This window comes from Theropithecus gelada, chromosome 3, assembly GCF_003255815.1.
Source record: "Theropithecus gelada isolate Dixy chromosome 3, Tgel_1.0, whole genome shotgun sequence".
In the NCBI taxonomy this organism is placed as follows: Eukaryota; Metazoa; Chordata; class Mammalia; order Primates; family Cercopithecidae; genus Theropithecus; species Theropithecus gelada.
In genome coordinates this window covers 159,172,875-159,199,088 of record NC_037670.1, presented here as the reverse complement: position 1 = coordinate 159,199,088, position 26,214 = coordinate 159,172,875, and the positions used below count along the sequence as shown (strand labels likewise).

At 40.2% G+C, this 26,214-nt stretch overlaps 1 protein-coding gene across 3 annotated transcripts in view; it reads right to left on the bottom strand.

The window, feature by feature from the left end:
- BPGM (bisphosphoglycerate mutase) overlaps window positions 1-25,927 on the bottom strand; it is a 32,439-nt gene extending 6,512 nt beyond the window's left edge. Inside the window, exons 1-3 of one of the 3 annotated variants that reach the window (XM_025379432.1) lie at window positions 25,772-25,927; window positions 25,450-25,574; window positions 10,739-11,400 (exon numbers count right to left, since the gene is read on the bottom strand). In XM_025379432.1, the coding sequence (XP_025235217.1) occupies window positions 10,739-11,339 (601 nt within the window). In that variant the 5' untranslated portion in view covers window positions 11,340-11,400; window positions 25,450-25,574; window positions 25,772-25,927. Of the gene's footprint in view, window positions 1-10,738; window positions 11,401-14,185; window positions 14,509-25,449; window positions 25,575-25,771 lie in introns of all 3 variants that reach the window. The other 2 variants (XM_025379430.1, XM_025379429.1) reach the window with 2 other exon arrangements.
- Between the last annotated feature and the right edge of the window lie 287 nt (window positions 25,928-26,214).

Sequence of the window (26,214 nt, the reverse complement as noted above, 5' to 3'; positions counted from 1 at the left end):
TCCCCAGCTAACACACTGCAATCATGATGGGCCACGTTTAGGAGTTGTTGTCTGTGACTTTAGAAACAAGTTCCGGGTCTTCAGCAAGGGGCTGGGGCATACATGGGATTCACTTGTTTGCCCATGGCCTCAGATCTAACCAGATCCACCAGGTCCCCTCTTTAACAGCGGCACTCTCAAGTTTGGTCCCTTTTATGTGGGACCAAATTAAAGAGCCAAATAAACAAAGGCCACCGAAACTATAATATTTCAACTACAAAGGAAGGAGAGTTTGACAAAAATAGTAATGTTTCCAATAAATAAATAAAATCAACATTCCACTTTAATGACTACTCAAGCCATTCACACAGCAGACTAATTACTTACAAATATTTAAAATACTCAGACTGGTTAATAATCAGTCAATGAGACTTAAGTGACTAAAATTTTAAAACAGCAGATTAGGAAAAACCACAGTGAAGCCATTACTCATTACTCAATTTTGGCATAAGTTACATTCAACATCCTAAGAAAGTTAAGCAGGCAGAGCTCCTAAGGCCAGAATAATGCATCTGAACTATATTAAACCAAACTGAATTAGTGCTATCTTATATAATATCCTATTATAAACTCATTCACTGGAACATTATAGGAAAGTTAAAAATGAGTGGCTAGATATCACATCCCTCGATAACTGGCTCAGATTTTTCTACAATTCTATGGTCGTCTCTCATTATAAGTGGGGGATTTGTTCCAGGACTGCACGTGTACCAAAATCCACTCACACTCAAGGCTGGAAGTCAGCCCTACGTCTACACAGGTTTCACATCTAGCAAGTGTGGTATTTTTGATCCAAGTTTTGTTGGAAGAAAACCCATGTATAAGTGAACCTATGCAGTTCAAATCCATATTGTTCCAGGGTCGGCTATAAAGGGAACCACCACTGAGTTCTCACCCTGTACCGACCCCTCTCCGCAGTGGTGTGGAGTTAAATACAGTTGTCATTACTTAGTGGACCATATTACTAAATAATTTCTGGACTCTAGCAGCCAAACCATAACAGTGTTACTTACAGTTGAACAAACATTTACTAAATTCTTGCAGTGGGCAAGGCACTGTGTTCTACAGTAATGTGTGGAGGAGCAGGTGCAGGGCGAGAACTCAGTGGTGTTTCCCTTTACAGCTACCCTTGTCTTTAAGGGTCTGCCATTGCCTTTAAGTCTTGAATCTTCATGTAGAAGCACCTCGGAGCTAACTGCAGTCAATTTAAATAATGGGATATTTTAAGGAAGAAATAATGAAAGTTTGGGATAATAAGTCCAGGAAGTAACTCAAGGTCAAAATTGGGGAGAAAGTCAAACAACTTTATTTTCTGCGTAGAGGACTAACTTCAGGAAGTCAAATTTGCACCTACCAACCCTCTCCCCTAAGTCACCATAGCAGGAACAGGAACCAAAGACAAACTGTTATGTACACTGTACATCTACCAAAGCACCTCCTGGTAGAGGTGCTTGTGCAAATGCTCACTTTCCCCACCAGGATTATAAATTCCTTGAGAACAGGAACAATGTTTGATCCATTTCTGTATCACCCATGTTGTTAGAACACAGAGCCTTACCCACTGCAAGATTTAGTAAATGTTTGATCAACTATAAGTAACACTTTTATGGTTAAAGGCTATAAGGAATAAAATGTTAGGCTGGGTGTGGTGGCTCACGCTTGTAATCCCAGCACTTTGGGAGGCAGAGGCAGGCGATCACGAGGTCATGAGATCGAGACCATCCTGGCTAACACAGTGAAACCCCGTATCTACTAAAAATACAAAAACAAAATTAGCTGGGCGTGGTGGCGGGTACTTGGGAGGCTGAGGTGGGAAAATGGCGTGAACCCGGGAGGCAGAGCTCGCAGTGAGCCGAGATCACGCCACTGCACTCCAACCTGGGTGACAGAGACAGACTCCATCTCAAAAAAAAAAAAAAAAAAAAAAGAACAAAATGTTAATTAAAAATCCTAAAACATAAAACCTATATATGAAAACACCCTAAGGACTTTGTCAGAGGTGCAGTATAGACAAATTGCAGAAAGAGGTTAAAAGCTCCACAAAAGGATCCTGAGTCTCATTCACATATAGGTGCAGTATCCCTTGTACCAAGAACAAGACCTGATGTAGTGAACCCTAGGTGCATACCTGAACTGAATAAATTCTAACTCTCTGGGTTTTCAAATTAAATCTAGTCTTTTACTGTTGAAGCCTTGATTAAATATTGTGCTCCCCATGACCTTACCAAGAAAAAAAAGGAGAATTAAAAGAATCTTAGCCTCGAAGAAAAAGCTGTTGACATCTAGTGCCAATAAAATAAACAATTCAAATTAAATGGCTTTATATGTTCTTTGATTTTCTCCAAAGTGTTCAAAATCTTTGAATTTTAGAAAACAGAAGAGATGGACAGAGAGACAGAAAGATTTGCTACAGGACGAAAAAGAAAGAAGAAACCCCAATTCTGTAGTGCATATGCTTTGGAATCGGAAAAAAAAAGGGAAACAACTCCAGTCAACTCATTCATTAAATAAGGTGCGACCCACTCGTTCTTCACTTCCCTCTCCTGGTCAGGTAAGTCACAATTCAAACCCTACCGACAAACAATCTGTGATAAGAGTTCTGTATTCCTTTATGGCCAATACGAACTGAAACAAGAGATTCTGAATCTCATAGATGATCTACCTATTTTTAATTTTAATTATTTAAGATCTGAATACTATATATGTAAAGATGGGCTAGGGTGATTTGAATATTATAACACGATAAAATAAAAGACTAATTTAGAATAAGGCAGAGAGAAGAATCCATTCTACGTTTAATTTTATAGTTAAAATAGCCTATAATGTTTAAAAAATAAAGGGTTCTACAAATCAATTATTATAAAAGAAAGCTTAGCCACAGCAATAGGCAACTACTTGCCTCACAGAAGAGAGGCCTGAATTGGCTGCTTCTGAAAATATCACACTAAAATGCCAAAGGTGACCAACTCATCAGTCCCTGTCCCCACAGCTAGTCCCAGCTGACCATTCCTCTCTGAGTGTCTAATTTTATCTCACCACTTCTGTGCCTTGCTATATATGCAGCTGCACACAGGTCTTCAGCGATCAAGTCTGTCTTGCAAGAGTGTCTTGTGTGTCACTCTTACTCCAAACTTGAAACTGCCTCGTCCTGTGCTTGAACCCAGACTAAACAATCCATTTCCTCTGGCGAGATGCAGACTACATCCAGTGTTTCATTTTGGTACCTGGCTTTTCCTTTGATGCTCGCCAGCAGGAAACAAACAGGAAGTGACTATGCCAACCACAGAGAATGAAACACATGCCTGTCTGGAACGCTACAGTACAGGATGCTTTCAGATACTTAGATTGACATTAGATGTTTTCATGGTGGCGCTTTGTGAGAAGTGTGTCTGAACCAGTCAGAAGTGGGCCCTGCTTTTTAACCTGGACTTATGAGCACAATCATAGGTAATTATATTTCTAAAAGCCAGTAAAGCAGTCCCTTAAGTAGGCATTTTTTTACTATATAATATTCTGTATGTCTTGTTTTGACTTCTTTCTTCTGAAAGCATTAACTACCATCAGATTAAAAGTAAAGCAATCTCAAAAGCATATACAATTTATGAGCAGAGATACTATATAAATAAGTCATTTGACAGGGGAAGGGTCATCCCCATCAGCCAAGAAGCCTGTCTTAGGTACTGACATGTGGTTTCCGTGTTTGCAATTCTCATACAAGAGTGTTATCTAGCTCCGAATCAGTATCACTTGCCTCTCAGTGTACCATTCATCTGTGTTGACTCCAGGAGGTCCTTGTTGACCTGCTCCTAGACTAGGTTGTTACAAGAAGAAAAAGGAGGGGATGGAAGGCCCAATTAAGGCTAACGAAATTGATGATAATAAGCAGAGATAGCTCTGGGATAAAAAAATTAAAAAACTTTATTAGAGGAGTTTTCAACCTGTAACAATAGCAAGATTCTCAAACAAAACTTCATGGTCCAGCAACTTAAACATAACTTCTCATGAAGAAGGACTTTAAAAGGCAGTTCCCTATAATGACCATGATTTAGGTGCTAAATAAAGTCAGAACCAGATGGCTCCTGAAGCCTCGAGAAAGCATAACAAATGCCCTCCAGGTTAGTTTTCAAAGGCAAAGATAGGTGCATATAGCAACCTTCACTTAATTCTCCTAATTGGCAATGGTGAGTTCACTGGATAAAGCAAGGCTTTTTGAGGTAAAATTTACATACAGCAAAAGTCACCCTTTTTAGCATATAAGTTCTATGAGTTTTGACAACTGCATACAATAATGTAATAACCAGTCAAGATATAAAACAGCTCTATCAAACCCTTAAAATTTCCTTGTGCCCCTTGGCAGCCTACCCCTTCCCCACCCATCTGTTTTATTTCCCGATAAAACATTTTCCAAAATGGCACATAAATGGAATCATACAATACACAGCTGTTTTAGCCCAATTTCTTTCACTTAGCACAATGCAGCTGAGGTTCATCCATGATAATGGGTGTATCAATAGTTTGCTTCTTTTTATTAAAGCAGTTTCTTTAAGCAAAACAGCTTACTGATCAATGACTGATCAAACGAAATAAAAAATATGACCTGGATATACTAAACAGCAAAGTAAAACGCAGCATTGAACCATAGCTTTCCAGTGAGTTCAGAGCCATGTTCTAGTTCCTACATAAAACAACATGTGTATGTAAAATGTCTAAAACTGTGCTTGGCACGCAGTATGCACTCAAGAAAGGTCATCTTGTATAGCTATGCTAGAGTGCGCCATTCAGACCACAACATTAAAACAGCAGTAATAATTTAAGACTTGATTAGTTGCATTAAATTACCTTTTTATAGTTTACCTGCCATGGATGTTCTTGACTCAGCTTCTTAAAACACAGTATTCCAAACGAAGAATAGGTCAAGGGAAGGGCTACCTTTTAGAAAAAAATTTTAAAGCCTAGGTGATAACTGTGTGTGGAGCCTCAGTGAACTGAGTTTTGAGTAGAGTTCTTGACGCCAACTAATTACCATGATCGTGGCCAAGGAATCTGGAGTCTCTTTAGACTTCAGTTTCCTCCAACAGCACCTGTCTTCTTTTCCACAAATGGAGAAAGCATCAGTCAGGATATGACTGCCTATAGTGTCATAATATCAAATATTTGAGAAACAGCTAACATGTTCAGAACCAATACTCTTTACTGTTGAGGTACACGGATTATACCTCTAAGAGTAGACCTAAGAGGAGATGAGTAATATTAGCATACTCTTAGTAGAAAATCTTAAAGCAATTTGAGATTTCAGCATAGACCAATATTCTAATTAGTTATTTAACTGGGGTCATAATTCTTCCCACCCCATAGTTACAGTTTTCAAACAATAAGAAAGTATTTTTCTGATAGGACAGTATGCTGTCATTGATGCTATCAGTTACCACACTCCTTCCCAGTAGGTAAAACATTTTAACTTGTCAAGCAGTTTAAAGACAAAATAGGGAAAATTTACTCCAGTCTCTTGAAAGAGCCTATATTGTATGGGTGGAGTTTATATAAACATCTCTAGAAAGCATGGCTTGGAATCAGATGAATGCAGCCACAAGTGTTTTTACTTTCATAATAAATGAAAGGAAATTTAGCAACTTTTGTGCTTACAGAAATATAAACCCTGGTTATGCCCATTTCTAGATTCAATTCTTAACAGTAGTGAAAGCTAACATCTTCATTTTCATGTTTTTATTTTCTAAAAGTGGGTCTCACTATGTTGTCCAGGCTGATCTTAAACCTAGGTGCAAGCAATCCTCCTGCTCTGCTTCCCTAGTAGCTGAGACTACAGGTGCGTGACACCACATCCAGCTCAACATCTTTATAGTGAGGTAACCACATAATTTATCATCCAGGCTGGGGCACTTTTGAAAGTAAAAGGAGATGCTATTAATAATTACATTCGGACAACAGATATTAATCACAAAATGGGCATGTATGATCATGTAACTTGATAGTAAGCATAAACTGGCAATTAAGATAGTAACTTTTGTTTTTTACCACCATTAACACATACACATGAACTGGCAAAGTAGTCCTTCCTATAAAAGAAAATCTTTATTTCCCCCTAAACAGTTGGGGAGATTCACTTAATTTCTGGAGTCTCAAAAAGTTAGCATCTAAATCCTATCAAATGTTTTATTTTAGGTTGGTAAGTAACCAAGCACACAAACCCCTGTAATTTGAGCTCTGGAAAGTTAGACATGCAATACAAGAGGACTAATATTAGACTAACACGCCTATTCTGGCGAGTTAATACATCTATAATCAATTTTGAAAGGGCTAGAATCTCACTAAATTAACAGAAATGATGTGAAAAAAATATGATGACATACTATTTCTTCTGATCTTGAGAAAGTCACTTATGCTTAATTCTTACAGTTGTGAAATAGAATACTTGGGACCTTATTTTTCAGTAGACATTGTAAGAGAAACTTTATTAATGCAGATTGGCATTTAGAGACAATAAATAACTTATGCAATGATCCTGAAATCCAATCCAGCCTATTTCATGTACATGACATAGTTTCTTCCATGTTAGGTGTGGGAGTTAAGTCATAGTAGGGAACTACAGCAACATCTAAGAACTCCGTTAGTATTAACTGGAGTACCACCAGGGGGTACTATAGGCCAGAAAGGAACAAAGTCGTCATATCCAGGATGGGTGAGAGTCAAGCTTACAAACTATCCTTCTATTTTCCTGCAGACAAATCTGGATCCTCACATCCACTCTATTAGTTTTCTTGGCTATGTTCTTATCCTAACTGCATGTTCTGGCTTTTCTGCCATTTTTTCCCTCTAACTCTCTGCCATCCTCCTTGGTCACCAACCCCATCGTTTTTATTTTCTACCTCTCTCATAGAGACCTCCCTCTCCGGTAGCCCATGTCCTTTTCTGTGTTCACATACTTCCCACTGAAGTCATTGCCTACAATTTACCTCTTTCTGCACCAACCCCACTGTTTTACATCAATTATCCCCCAAATAAAAACATTTTCTACAAAGCCTGTTTATGGTAATAGGAATAGGAGTTATAATGTAAGGCTACTTTAAAATGTCATTAATGGCCAGGTGCACGGTGGCTCATACCATAATCCCAGCACTTTAGGAGGCTCAGGTGGGTAGATTGCTTGAGGCCAGGAGTTCGAGAACAGCCTGGCCAACATGGCGAAACCCCATCTCTACTAAAAAGCTACAAAAATTAGCCAGGTGTGGTGGTACACGCCTATAATCCTAGCTACTCAGAAAGCTGAGGCATGAGAATCGCTTGAACCCAGGAGGCGAAGGCTGCAGTGAGCCAAGATCGAATCACTACATTCCAGCCTGGGCAACACAGTGAGACTTTGTCTAAAAAAGAAAAGAAAAGAAAATGTCATTAATCTCTAAAGGTCATTCAGTTTCATACTTCCAACTTAAAAAAATAAAATAAAATAAAAAAAGACCTTTAGATGAAGGACTGGAAGCTGCCTGAAGACCAATGCCTGCTTATTTCCCAGCGAGCCCTGTAAGTCCACTTCTGCCCCAGCGGTCAGAGCTGCACTTTCATTTTTCCCAGTGTTCTATACTCCACAGCCGTGCATTTCAGCTTTGTACTCACTTCCATATGTTTGCCCTCCCCTATGGTTTTCTAGGCCAATGACAAATCCTTTTACCTTTCAATTCCATTGATTATTTTTCCAGCTTTAATGAGATATAATTCACATACAATTCACCCACACAAAGTGTACAACTCAATGGCTCTTAGCATATTCAGAGTTGTGCAACCCTCACTACAATCAATTTTAGAGTATTTTGTATCACCCCAACAAGAAACTCTGTACGCATCAGCAAATCACTTGCAAAATCTTCCATCCTCCCTACCCTCTAGGCAACAACCACTCTACCTTCTGTTTCTAAAGATTTGCCTATTCTGGATATTTCATATAAATGAAATCCTATAATATGTGATCCCTTGTGGCTGGCTTCTTTCACATAACAGAGTTATTTCAATGTTCATCCATATGGTAGCATGTTATCAGCATCACCTCCCCTTTTATTGCCAAGTAATATTCCATAGACCCCATTTATAAGCTGATGAACACTTGGGTTGTTCCATCTTTCGTCTACTACGAATAATGCTGCTCTGCAGGTTTAGGTACAAGTTGTTGTGTGGACATGTGCTTTCGTTCCTCTTGGGCATTGTGATGGTTTGAACTGTGATCCCCTCAAAAAGATATGCTGAAGTCCCAACCTCCAGTACCTCAGAATGTGACCGTATTTGGAAATACAATGTTTAACAGAGAATAATCCCATTAAAATGGAGGTCACTTGTGGGAGGGGGTGGGCTAATATTATTGGTGGCCTTATAAAAGGGGAAATGTGGATAAGAAACACACACCCAAGGAGAATGCCAAGGAGCGATGCTTCTGCAAACCACAGAACATCAAAGATGGCCAACAAACACCGAAGCTAGCCGAGGCAAGGAAGAATTGTCTCCTAGATTCATCGGAGAGAGCACAGCCCTGCTCACACCTTGATTTGGGACTTCCAGCCCCTAGAAAACACATTTCTGTTGTTTTAACCCACCCAGTTTGGGTGCTTTCTTACGGCAGCACTGGGAAGCTAATACAGCTATATGCATAGGTGTGGGATTGCTGGATCCTATGGTAACTCTGTGTTTAGCCCTTCTGAGGAACTGCCAGATTGTTTTCCAAAGCACGTACACCATTTGATTAAATTAATTTTATAAATTGCTAATAGTTTCAAAACCTCCCTCAAATGTAGAAAAGTAAGTTTTGCTATGTCTAAACACAACCTCTACATGTAATTTTCTCTTTGCCCCCAGCATGGTTATAGTCTTCTTTACCACCGTTTCTAAACGTTCCTATTTCCCTCAAAAAGAACAGCAACAAACAGTTAAATCATCAATGCACTAGCAGGAGGGGATGTGTACAATCAGTTGTGGGTGGGCTGTAGAATGAGTTTAAAGAGATCTATAACAAATTTGAAGATAGGTGAAGAGTCAGTGGTATTAAACAGTAGGAAACTTTTTAAAAGGGGGACTTCCAAGCTAAGAAGGTGGAGACAGAGGATCCTGAAGGAGATAGTGGCATTTTCTTGAGGGAAGGAAGCCTGGCCACAATAAATCTGAGTCCCAATTCTAAAAAAGGAGTTGGCACAGTTGAATAGAATACACCTCTGGCAGAAATTCTGAAATTCTGAATTTCAGTTTGTTGTCTAGTAGGAGCCTCAACTCTTCTTCAAACAATAAAATACTATGGTCCATTAATGATGAAGTTATATATCACTAATGATGAAGTTAAAGATCTAATTATCCTGAACAAGAACAGAAACTTTTATATACTTGAGTAAATAAGATACGCATGTGCGCGTGCACGCGCACACACACACATATCAAGTGCCACATCTAGCCAATAAAATTTTAGTATCTAATAGTCTGTAGATTTTAGGTCTCTGCATGACTAATGGATGTCAGCTATATAAGTAATGATTTAGTTCTTGGTCATGTTATAAAAATCAGGGGAAAACAATCACATGCTAAAGATGACTTCATTTTTAACTAATAATCTATTTCTACTTATTTCACATACAAGGTCAGCCTTTTTATTTGTCACAGCCTCTTATAGAAAATTCAAACGGAATGAAAAGGAAGGGTAGAGAAATGTCTTCTATTTATTACCAGTAAGCTAACTGCTGACAGTGATGAAAGGCAGGAAAACACCAGATAGGGCATATCATGCAAAAAGCACAATCATCTGGGATGAGTGGGAGACAGAGAGGGAAACGAGAAATCCGCAGAACAGTCAGAAATCCAGAAGGTGTCACAGTGCAATCACTGATGCTCAAAACCGGTGAACCTGAATTCTCAAAAGAGTTCATTTGGTTCATGTTACTTAAAAAGAAGGTAACAATACAATATGTTTTAGTATACATTTAGAACATGACATAAAGTAGTTAAAATTATGGCGCTGCTGATTTCCAAAAATTGAGAGTCAAGATAAATAAATAAACCAACTATGCTTTTAGTTTCCTTCCCCCTAACTTTCTTCCAGTCAATGACTAAACCTGCTCTGAAAAGAGGAGTGAAACAAAAGAACTGCTCAGGAAACCTACGTCTGGAAACACAGCAATCATTGTTTAAAGTTGGAAGAACGTGAGCAAAACTGAAGTCTAGATAATTTACTCAACTTGAAAAACTCAAATTTACTTTCAAGGCCGTTTCAACAATTCCTTCCTTTCCTAGCTTCCTTTCATTTCACTACAACAAGCCATACAGTCCTTTAGACCAGTGCTTCTCAAAGTGTGGAACCCCAATCAGCAGTATCAGCATCACCTAACGCTTCTAAGAAATGCAGATTCTCAGGGTGCACCCCAGACCTACTGCTTCCGAAACTCGCAGGGTGGGACCCAGAGTCTGTGATACACCAACCTCTCCAGGTGACTCTGATGCTTGCTAAAGTCTGAAAACTGCTGCTTCGGGTAACAGGAATGGAAAACGCACAAGAGAGCTGATTTCTAGAACAAGATGATTCTTAAATCTGAAGTGACAAAGGGGGATAGAGAAGGAAAGTCTATTGTGTAACTAGGGCATCATTAGCTTAATTTCTAGATTAAGGCCCAGATATCACACTTGGCAACCTCTAATAAGTGGTATATAAAGCTGGTACCTTCCAGGTGTTTTAGGAGTGCCCTACTGCTATTTCCATGAGCAGATATCAGAACGGTTTTGCCACGTAAGACTTCAGGAGCAATCCTTTCATTCCAATAGGGAAGGAGTCTTTCCAGAACATCCTTTAAGCTTTCAGACCGTGGCAGTTGATCCAAGGGCACATCACATACTTTATACCTCCGGTTGTTGTAGATTTCGTGGTAGTAAGGATGAGACTCCTCAATGGGAGGCGGGGTTATATTGTAGCTTCTTCTCCAGAGCCTCACTTGTTCTTCACCATGATTCAAAGCCATTTGCTCCCTGTTGAGACCGATCAAGGCCCCATAGTGACGCTCATTTAGACGCCAGGAGCTTTCCACGGGCACCCATTCCTGCCCTAGCTCTTCTAGGATCAGCCAGGCTGTGTGAATGGACCGATTAAGGACAGATGTGAATACAAGATCAAACTCAAAGTTTAATGCTTTGAGTTGCTTCCCACAGTTCCGAGCTTCCTCCATGCCTTCACTGTTGAGTTTCTGATCCACCCAGCTACAAAAACGGTTCTCCTTATTCCAAGCACCCTCTCCATGTCTTAACATAATAAGTTTGTACTTGGACATACTGATGGCTGAACTTCCCAGGCGTTTTCAAATGGGCTAATATTCAAGGACAGCAATACATCTAGAAAGACAAGAACAAGTCTAAGTTATATTCTTCATTCAACTGACCACCTAGGAATAGAAACAGCTTTACAACACCCAATTTCTAAAAGAAACTGAAATCCCTCTGAACAGTCAGAAACGTGATAACTCATACACTGGGACACATACAGGCATATTCTATAGATATTAATAATTCATTACAGGGAATCTAGTTGACTTAAATTTTCTGATGTTTGGATAGCATGTTAACTGTATGACATAAAATAACAAAACACTTCATTCTAATGGCATGCTGTGTTTCTGCCAGATACAAAGGCTATTTATGCTTACAGTAGAAAGGATTTAATATAATGAGTTACAGACGTCTGAAAGAATGACTAGTAGCTGGGAACTTCCAGCTCCCAGCAGCTGACTGTACACTGAAGGCATCCTTTTCACTTTTGTTTTCCTGCGGTGGAAAAAGAAGTATTTACCAGTATCACATTCTTATATTATTAAAATAATATAGAAGTTATTAAACATGTTATTTCAATGCACCACTGCATATATCTGGCATGTATCACTGGCTGGTGGCAACTAGCTCTTCAATGCCACAGGCTACATCACACACTAGAAAATCTAAGGTATGCAAAATACATCAGTTCAATAGTCAGACAAATTAAAAATGATTTAAAGAGACACTAACACCAAATATGGTATGCACCTAAATAATCTTGCACCTGCCTGAAGATAGTTTTCAGCAGGAATAAATCCAGATGCAAAATAAGCTATCAAATGCAAGCAGCTGAGGGATGCTGCCTGTACAAACAGATCTGGTCTGTAGGAGTGAGAGGAACCACACTGATAAAGAGGCCACGCCTCCTCCTCCCCAACCCTCCAGATATCCTACACACACCAGCTACATCTTAGCAGGGGAAGAATCTAGTAAAGGGAGACCAGCAACTCTCAAGCTATGCTGAACTCTTTACATTTAAGCCGCTGGCCTGAAGATCTGCTGGGCCCACCCTGTCCTCGGAGAATCTGCTGACATGGCTGCTCGGTCTGCCCCTCTCTCCTTGTGGTGGACACATCTGCACTGACACATGCTTGGTTTACATGCCCGGCGTCTCCATCTCCGCTCCAGTGTTTTTGCATACTGGGTTGTAAAGATTATACGAGAACTAGGGCCTGGTCTTCTGCCACTCATGGCAACTTCCATTAACTGGAGATTTTCTGTCCCACTTAAACTGTGAGTCACCCACAGTAAAATAACAATCAGTGGCAAAATTGATAGGAATCTAGATCTAGTTTCTACCTTTCTTTAGTAATTCCTAGAGATTCTGGAGGGAAAACAGTCTTTAAAATAAGGCTTTATATTTCAATGGAAGGCAAACAGAGGACTTAAGGGAAGAAATCAAATTGAGGTGATATGCAAGTACCGTCATGTGTTACTTAATGAAGGCAATATGTTCTGGCAAATGCATCATTAAGTGATTTTGTCGGGCAAACAACATAGAATGTACTTACACAAACCTAGATGGTATACATAATTTTACTTATGTATGTTTTTTCATATGGAAAACCAAGTATCCCAGCACAATTAATGAATATCAATCATTTCCCCTACTCGATCTGCAATGCCAATGTCAAGTGCCACATATCAGATGTCTATAGATGCTCCATTGCCATCTCACAGGGTCACCATCATACACGCGATCCATGCTTGACTGAAACACTGTTAGGTGGTGAATGGCTGAAGTTGAAAGGCTACGGCAGTTAGGATGATGATTCTCCTTTCTTGCTAAGTACCAGGTTGCTGTGCATGTGGAGCAGGGAAGTGCCAGGGAACCAGAAGAGCCTAGGCTCAGGACCCAGGTGAGAGCATCCCACAGAGCTGAGAATTCCCCAGGAGGGAGCCCAATGTCTCTGTCCTTAGCAGAGAAGGGACATCGGGGTGGCAGAACAGAGAAGGGAACAAAAGGTATCTAGGGAGTGTTTTGCCAGATGACTGCCTATGCCCAGGGGCAGAATAGTCATGAGTCTAACAAAGTTCAAGCTTCAGAGCCCCTCACCTGCAAGAAACCAAGTGATGAATACACACACACACACACATGCGCACACACACGGAGGGGTGTGTATATGTTAATTTGCAAATGGAAGATATTTTTGCATTGTTTTTTTACAAAGCCCCAATCCACCAAGTAGTAGAAGCCTGAGCTCTATCAAAAACTGTAGCTACCCTTTGTAACCATTTATCATTTTGTTTTGTTAGTGGTAGCAGAGGAGGGGGATGGAGAAAAAAAGAAGGTATCAACTGTTGCTCTACCTTCACTCTCAGTTTATCTTGTCAAGTGAGAAGCCTCCATAAGCTAATGAAGCCATTCTCTCTTCAGTTAAAGAAGGGCATAGTTAGACAAATTTTGTAGACAGAAGCACCTTTCCACCATCTTTTGATTATAAACTACACCAAGGGGACAAAACAATGTAGCAATAGCAACATGGACACTCAGGCACCCACTGCCAAGCTTTGTGCTCTTATTCTCCTGTATTTGCTTACTGCATTAAAAGAAAGTTCTGTTTTCTTTTTACTGAAAAAATACACACACACACACACACCCCAGAACAGAGCAACAGTACTGCAGACACAAAAACTATGCAAATACACATCCTTCCCTCACTCTGAAGCACAGGAATACATTTACGCAGGTGAATATATGATAAAGTACTAAACTAGTATATCTATCTCAGGAAAACAAAAGGTCACTTTCCTCTCTCCTCCCTAGTACTACCAACAGACTTTTCCCACTTAACTGCTGCATATTTACAAAGAAACTGCTGAGGATTAGCTTGCAAACATAAAAACTTCTATCAACATCCACTGGAGCTGATTTACCCAGTGTTTACCAAGAAATACACAACGCTGTAGCCAGTGTGATTTAAAGTTTGAGGCATGGATTGCAAACTCAAATTCCTACAATGGCCGGGCAGCTGTGTGAAGCAGAGTGCAGCTGGACTATGGGGAGTGATGGGCACCGTGAACTGCAAGGAACATGCATGCTTCTCTGAAGGAGGCAACTCTTGTGTAAACAGTAAAAGTTTTCCTATAACCTCATCTCATTGAGCCAACAGCACTGTTCTTAGAACTTTTCTGGAAAACAAAAAGAAGATGGGATTGCTGACACCAAAGACTAGGGTGAATGCAAGACCCAGAGTCAGACCACAGAGAACCTTCAAGTAAATAAATATCTTTTTTAAAAAAGTTAAAACAATCCTTTCAAAACCTCCTAAAAATTCGCGTAAAAAATAAAAGGAGTACCTATTACTTTGCTCCAGCCCACTGCCCTGTGATACTGAGCAACTGAGGTTTCTAGATCTTCCAATTAAAAAAAAAAAAAAGTATTTTTATCTGATATCTGATTTAAATATTAGCAACTAATGTACATTTGTAAAATGTGAGTGAAACAAAACATTTCTTCTGCAGGCTATATCACAGCTGCTAGTTTATGACCTCTGACTTAAAGGGAAACCTCCTCTAGGCCACAGATAAATGATGCAGCCACCATACAGCATACAGCAGACAGATAAATGATGCAGCCACCCAGCAGACAGAACCCAAGCATCTGGACCACTTAACCAGCTTTCCTGTTATTTTCCAACACAGCCTTTCAAAGGACAGACCCTCTAATCCCCATAATGCTCTGGGCATCCTTCTCCCTGACCCACCTTTAGAGCCCTCCCTCATCAAACCATTTGCTGGTGCCCTGCAGAATTCCTAGCTCTGTCCTCAAACTCCCACTCAGCTTTGAGCATCAATTGTGCTGAAAAAGAACCGAACTGAAAACTACCTCTTCCCAGGTGACACTGCTTCTCTCTCTAGTAGGGGGTGCTCATGCCTCATACCCTAGGGTTAGGGTCAGGTGATGGGCAGCGTCCTGCTTCCTCTGCTGACCAAATTGCCCCTCCCCCACCATCCTGGGGAGTTGGGGAGCTTCAGTGTTGAAAGTCTTGCTATATTCAGTTGAAGTTCTCTTGCCCTCATTTATTAACTGCAAACTAACAATTAAACTCCTTGAAAATTGATCTTATTTTAAACCCTCAATTCTTCCTATTGGTCTTAGGAAAATGTTCAGAATCCTTCATGTGACCTGCAAGGTTTTGGTTTTATTTCCTTGAGCATGTCAGGTTCTTTCTTGCCTCAGTAGTTTTGGACACACTCTACCCCATGCAGAACACTCATCCTTCATCTCTTCTCTCCATTGCCACTTCAGTCCCACCCTGCTTTAGGTTAAGCTCTAGTCATCCTTTAGATCAGTTGTGTCCAATCAAGATATAATGCGAGGCACAATGAAGTTTTAAATTTTCTACAAGCCACATGAAAAAGTAAAAAGAAATAGGTGGAATAAATTGTAATCTTGTATTTAATCCTATAGGTCCAAAAGTTATCATTCAGACATGGAGTCAAAGGAGATCACTTTGGAACTTTAAGGTGTAATGACTGCTCTATTGGATTTCGGACTTGTATGGGGCCTGCTGTACCCCCTTTGTTTTGGCCAATTTCTCCCATTTGGAACAGGTGTATTTACCCAGTGCCTGTACCCCCATTGTATCTAGGAAGTAACTAACTTGCTTTCAATTTTCTCGGCTCATAGGCAGAGAGGGCTTGCCTAGTCTCAGATGAGACTTTGGATTTGGACTTTTGGGTTAATGCTGGAATGAGCTAAGACTGTGGGGGACTGTTGGAAAGGGCATGATTATGTTTTGAAATGTGAGGACATGAGATTTGGGAGGGGCGAGGGTGGAATGATATGGTTTGGCTTTGTGTCCTCAACCAAATTTCGTCTTGAATTGTAGTTCCCATAATCCCCATGTGTCATGGGAGGGACCCAGTGGGAGGTAATTGACTTATGGGGACAGTTACCTTCATGCTGTTCTCATGATAGAAAGTGAGTTCTCACGAGATCTGATGGTTTTATAAGCTTTGCCCCCACTTCACTTATATTTCTCCTTGCTGCCACCATGTGAAGAAGAACATGTTTGCTTCCCATTCCACCATGATTGTAAGCTTCCTGAGGCCTCTCCAGCCATGCTGAACTGTGAATCAATTAAAACCTCTTTCCTTTATAAATTACCCGGTCTCTGATATGTCTTTATTACCAGCATGAGAACTAATACAATTCTAACACATGATCCATACAAAAATTATTAATAAGGCAGCTTACATTATTTTTTTCATAGTATGTCTTTGGAATCTGGTGTGTATTTTATAATGAAAACACATCTCAATGTGAACCAGCCACATTTCAAGTGCTCCATAGCCACATGTGACCAGTGGCTACCACACTAGATCATGCAGCTTTAGAGCTCAGCTTAAATGTTAGTTCCTCCAGGCCAGTGGTTCTCAAACTTTAATGTGCATCAAAATCACATTAAACAGATTGCTTGAGCCTACTTTCAGAACTTGATTTAGTAGGTCTGGGGTGGGACTGTGAATATGCATTTCTAGCAAGTCCTCAGGTGATGGTGACATGGCTGGTCCAAGGACCATGTTTTGAGAACCCCTGCTTTAGACAGACTTCGCTCCCTTGCTCTTCACTCATTGGGAAGTAGGTCAGGCCTGCTGACCTACTCCTAGAGCATCCCGCTCAACCACATTTGGTGCACCTGCGATGGATCTCTTGAGATATATTACCTGTTCAATGGCTACGTACCCTGTAAGACTGTAAGCGGCATCAAGGCAGGTCTTACTGCTGTATCTCTAGAACCTAGCACATCGCTTGGTACATATGAGGCACTCGGTAGGTGTGCTGACTGAATCTAAGTCAGACAGAAATGACTGGATTGTACTCATGAGAGTAAGGCTTGACAGTTTTAGTAACTGCCACAGTAAAAACAGTTGGCAGGGCCAAGATGTTAGGAAGCTTTAGCTTAAGAATCCCAGCGTATCTATGTCAAAACAGAAGCCAAGAATAATTATCCATTATAGTTTTGTACCTTGTACTTTTGTACTATAAGTTTAGTATACTCATGGATGGCCATAATCTCCACAGGAAAAAAATGGAGATTCTGATTGACTTGTCCAAAAACATATGGCCAGTAAATGGCAAACTGGAATTGCAACCCTGGTCTTCTGCCTTCAACCCACCACTGGAGATATTAGAGTCGTGGTTTGAGGATCTTGGCTTACTTGGCTTCACTTCACAGGGGCATCTCCAGTCCCAACTTGTCCTTCCAAACCCAGGCAGCCATTTCATAAAATGCAAACAAACAAGGTGAGCATGAAGGAGGGCTCGGCTTATTAGTACTCTTGAGAAAAACCTCAAGGCACAAAGTAAGCCAGGCAATAGTCACCCCAACTTATAAAGAGGAATCTTACTAAAAATATATATTCCCCACCCCAAATTAAAAACGATTCCTTTTCAACCTCAAGCTTTATTTTTTTGTTTTGTTTTGTTTTTCATAAAAGCTCACCAACATGCACCTGGTTTCTCATTTATCCCATAGCAAAAGTTACTGGCACTTACATTAAGTACTGATTTTAATCAATAATTTACATCATGTTAAAAAAAAAACATATAGGTTATTGAATTATCCCCCAGGGTGTCTTCCTTTTTAAAGTGTGATCTGGCTTGAAGAAAAAGTTTACTAAGGAAACATCTTTTACACAACTCTGTATCTTATCCTCCCTCCCCTTCCTTTTGTCCATTTACCTTCCCTTCTAGCCATTCCTTTTTGTTTCCTGACACTTAACTTGTGCCTTGCCCACTCTACTGAAAAGGTGTCTCAAAAGACTGCAGGTTAGTTACTTCTTACTAAGTGGAGATCATCTTCTCCATGACTTCTCTAAAAAAGACTACTTCGATCAAGGAAAAAAACCCACTAAGATTTTGGTGTAGCATTTCCTCCAGCTCTTCCATGATTACATCTCGGTCTTGGGTCTCTGCATTTTCTTACCTACCTGTGAGAGTACTACGAAGATGATCATATTAGTCACAGTAGCCAACATTCACAGAGTGCTCACCTATGAATGTTACTTCAGTGTTACCTGGCACTGTGAATCCTCAACCGCCATTCCATGGAGTGGCTACTATGTTTACTCCCATTTTACAGATGAAGAAACAGGAGGAGAGGTTAACTTGCCCAGCATAACAGAGGCTGTAAATGGTAGAGCTGGAATTTAGTCTCAAGAAGTCTATATCTATGCCCTGAACCATTTTGCTACACTATCACGTTGAAACCTGAGGCTAAGTCTTCAGTTCTTTGAAACCCTTTTCTCACTGCTTTAATCACATTAAAATGGATGACTCATAAATTGAAAGCCCCAAATACTCAGTCTCCCTAGCCTGACCAATTAATTCATTCTTCAAACATTTTGCAGATCCCGTTTAGGGATAGCCCAATGCTAGGCCTATGAGGAATATGTAATCCAACAAGAATTATGTCTTCAGTACGTGTGTGTGTGTATGTGTGTCTAAAACTCAAAGTAATTCACACTATGAGAAAGCACTTCATTAGTAAAAGAGAGGTGGGAAGGGAGAGAATATTTCTGAGTAAGGCTTCGTGGACACAGTACTTTTTAAGTTGGATTTGGAAAGGCAAGGTTTAGATTTACAGAAAACAGTAAAGGAATTACAATCTAGGGGAACAGTGAGTGAAGGCAAAGGAGCAGGTACATATGGAAAAATGGTGAGCCCATTCAAACTGGTTGGAGTATAGCTAGAGTAACCACACATCCTGATTTGCCTAATAGGCAAAAAATATTCTTTCCATAAAGGCCACCATAAAATTGAAGTTATGGGTCAAGATTAGCATTCTTTTGGCAAGGTCAGGACAGAGAGGGTAGTTAGGAGAAAGATGCACATGCATCATTATTACAGAACAGTATTGTCTTAGGCCTGTTTCCCCAACATAATTACTACTAGGGCCCCTTTCACACTTAAGTGTCCCATTTGGAAAATTATATGGCCACTCTAAGTACAGGGTATAACAAAGAAGCAGGAGGAGACTAGCCTAGAAAGATAAGAACAAATAATGACCCAAAAAAGGCCTTGTTTTTCTATACATATTGGGACATCATTAAAAGTTTAGTTAGCATGCATTTTAGCAGGATCAGGCAGCACTTACATACAGAGATAGACCAGAAAACCCAGGAGTATGAACACTAGCTGAGAGGTTTTTGCAATAATTCTGGTAACACAGGATAAAGACTTGGACCAGGACAATGGCTGTTTAAGTGAGATGAAGGAGATAAATGTGAAAGACACTATAGCTTAGCTCAGATATTAGCAACTTTTTCTGTAAACCACCAAATAGCAAATTTTTTAGGCTTTCTAGGCTACACTCGTCTCTGCCATAATTAGGTACAATCGTATCATTCTGCCATTGCAGCTGAAAGCCACCATATGTAATATATAAGTGGATAAATCTGTTTCAATAAAACTTTACATATGGACACTGAAATTAGAATTTCATATAATTTTCATGCACATGAAATATTAATTTATTTCAACCATTTTACATGTAAAACCCATGCATAGTTTGTGGGCTGTTCAAAAACAGGCAGTAGACATATGATCCAGCAAGCCCATCACTGGGTATACATCCAAAAGAAAGAAAATAAGTATACTGAAGAGATATCTGCACTCCATGTTTATTGCACCACTATTCACAATAGCCAAGATACGGAAGCAATCTAAGTGCCCATTAACAGATGAACGGATAAAGAAAAATTGGCACATGTATACAGTGGAATATTATTCAGCCATAAAAAGAATGAAACCCTGTCATTCACAACAACATGGATGGAACTGGAGAGCATACGGTTAGGTGAAAGAAGTCAGGCATGGAAAGATTCATTTCACATGTTTTCAATCACATGTGGGAGCTAACAATTTTGAAAACTGAACATATCGCAATAGCAGAATTATGGTTGCCAGAGGCAGGGAAAGGTAACAGGAGCAGGGAGGTTAAAGTGAGGATGGTTAACAGATACAAAACTATAGTTAGAACAAATAAGATCTAGTATTCAGTAGCACAATAGGGTGATAATAATTTACTGCATTTTAAAAATAACTAAAATAATGGAATTAGAACGTTCCCAAAACAAAAAAAAATAGATAAATGCATGAGGTAATAGACAAACGCATGAGGTAAATCAATTAACCTGATTTGATCATTACATATTGTATACCTGTACCAAAATATCACATATACCTATAAATATATACAACTATTATGCACCCATAATTTAAAATTAAAAATGTAAAATTTCTTTAAAAAGGTATAGGCCAGAAGGCCTCAATATGTCGATCTTGGCCTAGCTGGATCCCACACTTAGATCTACTAATGACAGCAGCATTTTTAACCTTTAAGCATCCCGTCATAGAACAATCCCAACATTATGAAATCACTAGATTTTATTCTCGGCCAGAACGGCCAGTACCATGAGTAATGGAATCCCATTCATAATTGTTTTTATTCCTCATAGAAGGCCATACTGAGGACATTTAAATCAGTCTGAGTACTTGACTTTTGCTTAACTAAATTATTTAGGAATGGGTTCAAGATAGAATCATAGGGGAAAACTACGGGATTCATCCTGTTAATCTCCTTCAAAAATATCATGTGTCATTTTGACACACTTTACTCCATGAGACATCTTCATAAATTGCCCCATAGTGCCTCACACTTCAGGTGAATATATACTTGCTCAGGAGTAGGTGCTAGGGATGTAATTGCTTTGACAATAAACAAATCGGTGATGCAAAGAACACACTTTGCAGGTGACTTATAACTTTCAAAGACCTTTCACTATAAATGTATAGGAATTCCATCTAAGTTAGCTATAAAGCAAAGAATATTCTTTCCATAAATGCCACCATAAAATTGAAACATAAAATTATGACTCAAGATTAGCATTCTTTTTGGTAAGACAGGGACTGTAGATAGGGGAATGATGTACTTGCAAGGCACTGCATTTACTAAGGTTACCCCTCTAATATTTTCGAGATCCCTAAGTACTTTCAACAAATGTAGCATGATCATCTGCTGCTGCTTCCTACTCCTTCATTAAACTATATAATTCTACATATGAAATTATGTGAAATATAATTTCACATTATATTTCTCCCATAACTGAGGCTCCTCTGTTATAAGTACACCCCATAACTGAGGCTCATCCTGTCTTCCAAACTGACACTCCTGGGACTTTGCTTCCTCCCTTCCTCACGTGTTCTGAAAATTAATAATGCCTAAGACCCTAGTGGTACAACTCACGGACAAGTAGGACAAACTACAGGGTAAAGTCCAACTTAAAAACCTAGTTTTTCTTGTATTTCCAATGTTTGAGCAAGAAATTTGATCAGCAATGTAATGTTGAAGTTATATAAAATAAGACAAATAGAACCAGAGTCACTTAGATTCAAAGCTCACATTTAAATATTAAATAGTCAGTTCCTATCCTAGACACTCAGATGATGTTTTCCTTGGTCCAAACCCTTACTGTGTGGCTTTGAGCAACTTTTAATCCCCACTGCAATAGGAATCTAACTTTATAGTAAGATGGGCTATTATTTGAGGACAGAGAAAAAGAACTATGTCCTTAACAAATTAAAAAGGAACAGTTCTCAAGGGAAATGAAATCTGGGGCTCAGTTCCTTAAGGCTTTTACTGTCTTAACAAACTATGCCTTCCCCCATATCAAGTTCACTATTAGATGTTCAAACACAACTGCACCTAAAAGTGTTCCATGGTCTATTACTTTTCCTAAGGCTTTGTAGAAACTTTTTCATCTGTACTTGCAGTTATAAGAATACCTTTTTACCAGGAGCAAACGTTACCACTCACTTTTTCCAGACACTAAACCCACATTTTCCAGACACTAGAACCCTCTCATTTACCAATCTTACATCTACTAATATTTCCTACTGATTGCTTGTTACAAGAATAACTAGCCATACCAGGCAGATCCCTACTCACGGGAAAGAGATATACATGTGTAATGAGACGTGAATTTGCTCAGGGCATGTTGCATGTTCCAGCCTTCATGGCATCATCATTGTGGACAACACCCACTCATAACAGACCCCTCCTTCCTATCTCTGGTCATTGTCTTCCCCAGGGTAGTAGCTTTTTATCAACACAAATTGTTCCCACCAAATCCTAAAAGTCTAAAGTAAAAACAACCTAGATATGAGCCCAGCTCTGCTACTTACTATGTGATCTTAAGTAAGTTATTTAAATTCTTTGAACCTCAGGTTCCATATCTACAAAGATGAGGATCATGAAACGACAGCTCTCAGGGGGCTATTAGGAAGACTAAATGAGATTATGGTAAAGCACTCTACCAAAAAGTGAGAGGTTGAATGGAGCAGACTTTGACTAACTCATAAATAATGGCACAGATCTCAGGCCTACCTTGCTGATGATATGAGCAGAAGCAAAAACTGGGAATAAAGTAAAATGAAGGGAGGAATTAGAGGGGAAATGCTTAAATTAGGTGGTGGAAGGAGGAATGCAATCAAATATTGTAGGATGGAGGTGATGGTAAGATACAGTCTCAGAAGCTTACCAAGTACTAATATTCTGCCATCCAAATGCTTTAATGAAGTGGTTAACATTTAATTTATATTTTACACAGTATGTTTTCCTCATATTTGTGGCCAAATTTCAGCAGAAGGGTTTTGTTATTAAGTAATACTTTTTGTCCTTTTTTGTTCTGCCACCTATATAAACATCTTTCATATCAGATTTTATTCCAAGGATGTTTCAAGAAACCATTCGGTTCAAACATTTTTGTGACCTCTGTTCTTCAGGCACTAGACACACAAAGATGAAGGCCCAGTGAATTTAGGTGCACCAATCATTACTTAAAATGTGCCTCTTAATCTCAACCAACCACAGAAGGCAAAAGAGGAAGAAAGACTAAAAGCTCTACCCAAACACTAACAGTGGTTGCTTCTAAGTGACATTTTTCTGCCACATTATACTTCTGTATGCTCCAAATTTTCTACAATAATCTGGTTTGGTTTAAATATGAACACAAAAGAGTATATTCTTGTAATGGGGACAAAAATAGGAAGATAAATAAGACCTAGTATTTGCTAGCACAACAGGGTGACTATAGTAAAAAATAATTTAATTGTAAATTTTCAAATAACTAAAAAGAGTATAATTGGATTGTTAGAAACACAAAGGATAAATGCTTTTCGTGACAGCTACCCTATTTACTCTGATGTAATAGCACTGCATGCCTATGTCAAAATATCTCATGTAACCCATAAATATATACACCTACTAGGTACCCACACAAATCAAAAATTAAAAAACAAGAATATATCCTTGAAGCTGGGAACTTTTACTTGCTACTAGATGGCACAGAATTTACTGCAATGAGACTCTGCTTGTGTACTAATCATTTTTACTTTAAAACAGACTTTTAATACAGAGTTTATACCTCAGATATAATTTAATGCAACATCTGCTTTCTAAAGATACAAAACTCGAGGTGGTAGGATCGCTTGAACCCAGGAGGCAGAGGTGGAGGTTGCAGGGAGCAGAGATCGCGCCACTGCACTCCAGCCTGGGCAACAGAGTGAGACCCCGTCTCAAAAAAAAAAAATGCAAAAATTAAGAGTCACAGTTGAAATGATTTGTTTAAGATCACACAAATAGTAACAGCTTCAGGACTAAAGCCAATGCTCTTGATTTCTAACTAAGAGCTCCTTCCACTATGACACTGTTTGAATTATGCTTCCCTGAAGTCCACCACCAACTGGGGAGCATCTGCGGTGTATGAAGTGCTACCGGAACACAAAGATGGCTAAGAAAGCGCTATTCCCTGGACTTATGGGAGGCAGTTTTAAAAAAAAGAAGGCCGGGCCCGGTGGCTGACGCCTGTAATCTCAGCACTTTGGGAGGCTGAGGCGGGCAGATCACCTGAGGTCAGGAATTTGAGACCAGCCTGGCCAACATGGTGAAACCCTGTCTCTACTAAAAATACAAAATTAGCGCGGCGTGGTGGCGCATGCCTGTAATCCCTGCTACTCGGGAGGCTGAGGCAGGAGAATGGACTGAATCGGGGAGGCAGAGGTTGCGGTGAGCCGAGATCGTGACATTGCACTCCAGCCTGGGCAACAGGTGCGAAACTTCGTCTCAAAACGAAAGAAAGCAACACAGCAAGGAAAGAAAGGCAGAAAGACAGAAAGAAAGGAGAGAGAGAAGGCAGGCAGGCAGGCAGGCAGGCAGGCAAAGCCAGGCGCAGTGGCTCATGCCTGTAATCCCAGCACTTTGGGAGGCCGAGGCGGGCAGATTACCTGAGGTCAGGAGTTCGAGACCAGCCTGGCCAACATGGTGAAACCCGGTCTCTACTAAAAATACAAAAATTAGCCGGGCGTGGTGGCCTATGCTTGTTAATCCCAGCCACTTGGGAGGCTGAGGCAGGAGAATCGCTTGAACCCGGGAGGCGGAGGTTTCAGTGAGCCGAGATCGAGCCACTGCAGTCACTCCAGTCAGGGCGACAGAGCGAGACTCCGTCTCAAAAAAAATAAAATAAAATAAAAGAGAAATTGACATAAGGTCTGCTTTAACTATAAAAAAAACTTTAGTACCTACAGGTGAAACTTAGCTTTTGATTTTTTCCCCTCCTTGGAAAGAGTCTGCATTTAGTCAGCTAACATTATAGTACCACTCACAAGCCAAAGATCTTCCGTAATTTGGAAGGGAGGCAGTAGAGGAATGAGAGTTATAATAAGTTAGCTAATAACCAACTATTCTTTAAAGCTTAACTGTGAACTTAACTGCAATTACGCATTTCATTGACCTTCTCTAGTGTAATACCAGCCCCTGTCCCTTAGAAAAGAGGAAAATACACTTACGTTTTTATTTCTAGTGGTTCTAAGAACTTGTGATTGGCTCCAGATTCCTACATGAAAACACTGCATATATTCACCTCCTTCTCTTTTCACCGCATTTGAGTTTTTCTGTCTGCCAAACAAAATGATAGGGCCAGGTCTGCCAAAGCCCCAAATACAGCGGCATCGCCCTGCTTCCTTCCAGGGGATCTTCCTATTGAAAGGGCTCTGCCATACAGTGCCTCAAACGTCCAGGATAGAGTTTTTCTTCCCTCCAACTTCTATATATTCTTGCCATAAGGACAGCACTACCAAAGCGGGCTCCTCCTCTCAGTTAACAGAACTGTGACTGCCTGTGAGGCTCATTCTGAGAAAGGGACAAGGGAAAGGGACCGGGGCGATAAGTGAGGGTCCCAGCTTGAGGGCTGGAGTGGGCACCAGACTCCCACCAACGACTAAACCGGAGAAAGCAAAGAAACTGGCCTTCCCCGCACCCAAAAATAAAACATCACATCACTAAAAAATGGAAACATTCGCAACATTTTCTAAAACAAAACCACTCACCTGCAAAGGGGCCACCAGTAGCAGCATCAGCAGCAGCCGCTCCTCCGAGCCGCCGAAGAGCCAGCGCCTCCTAGGACTCATCACTGCCGCCGGCATCGACGCTCTTTTCTAACCCCCGAACCAGACGTGGGCAGGTCCTAGGGCTCTGCGTATTGGAAAGTCGAACTGTCACTCATCCACGGTCCCTGCCTACACCCGGGACCGGAGAGGTCTCTTCCGTTTACCAAATCCCAGGAGTAAGAAGTGGGGTTCTGATTGGTTCGCTACAGAGACGAGCACATACCTGAACCAGTAAGGAGTTGGCTTCGACGCCAACGGGCAGGCTTGTGCCTAGGGAAGTAGAAAAACAAACCCTGCAGCGTCGCTGGTGCAAAACCTCGGGTCCGGGGAGCGTCTTAGCGGTTTGAGGTTCTAGAAAGCGTTTAAAGTGTTAGGAGAAACAC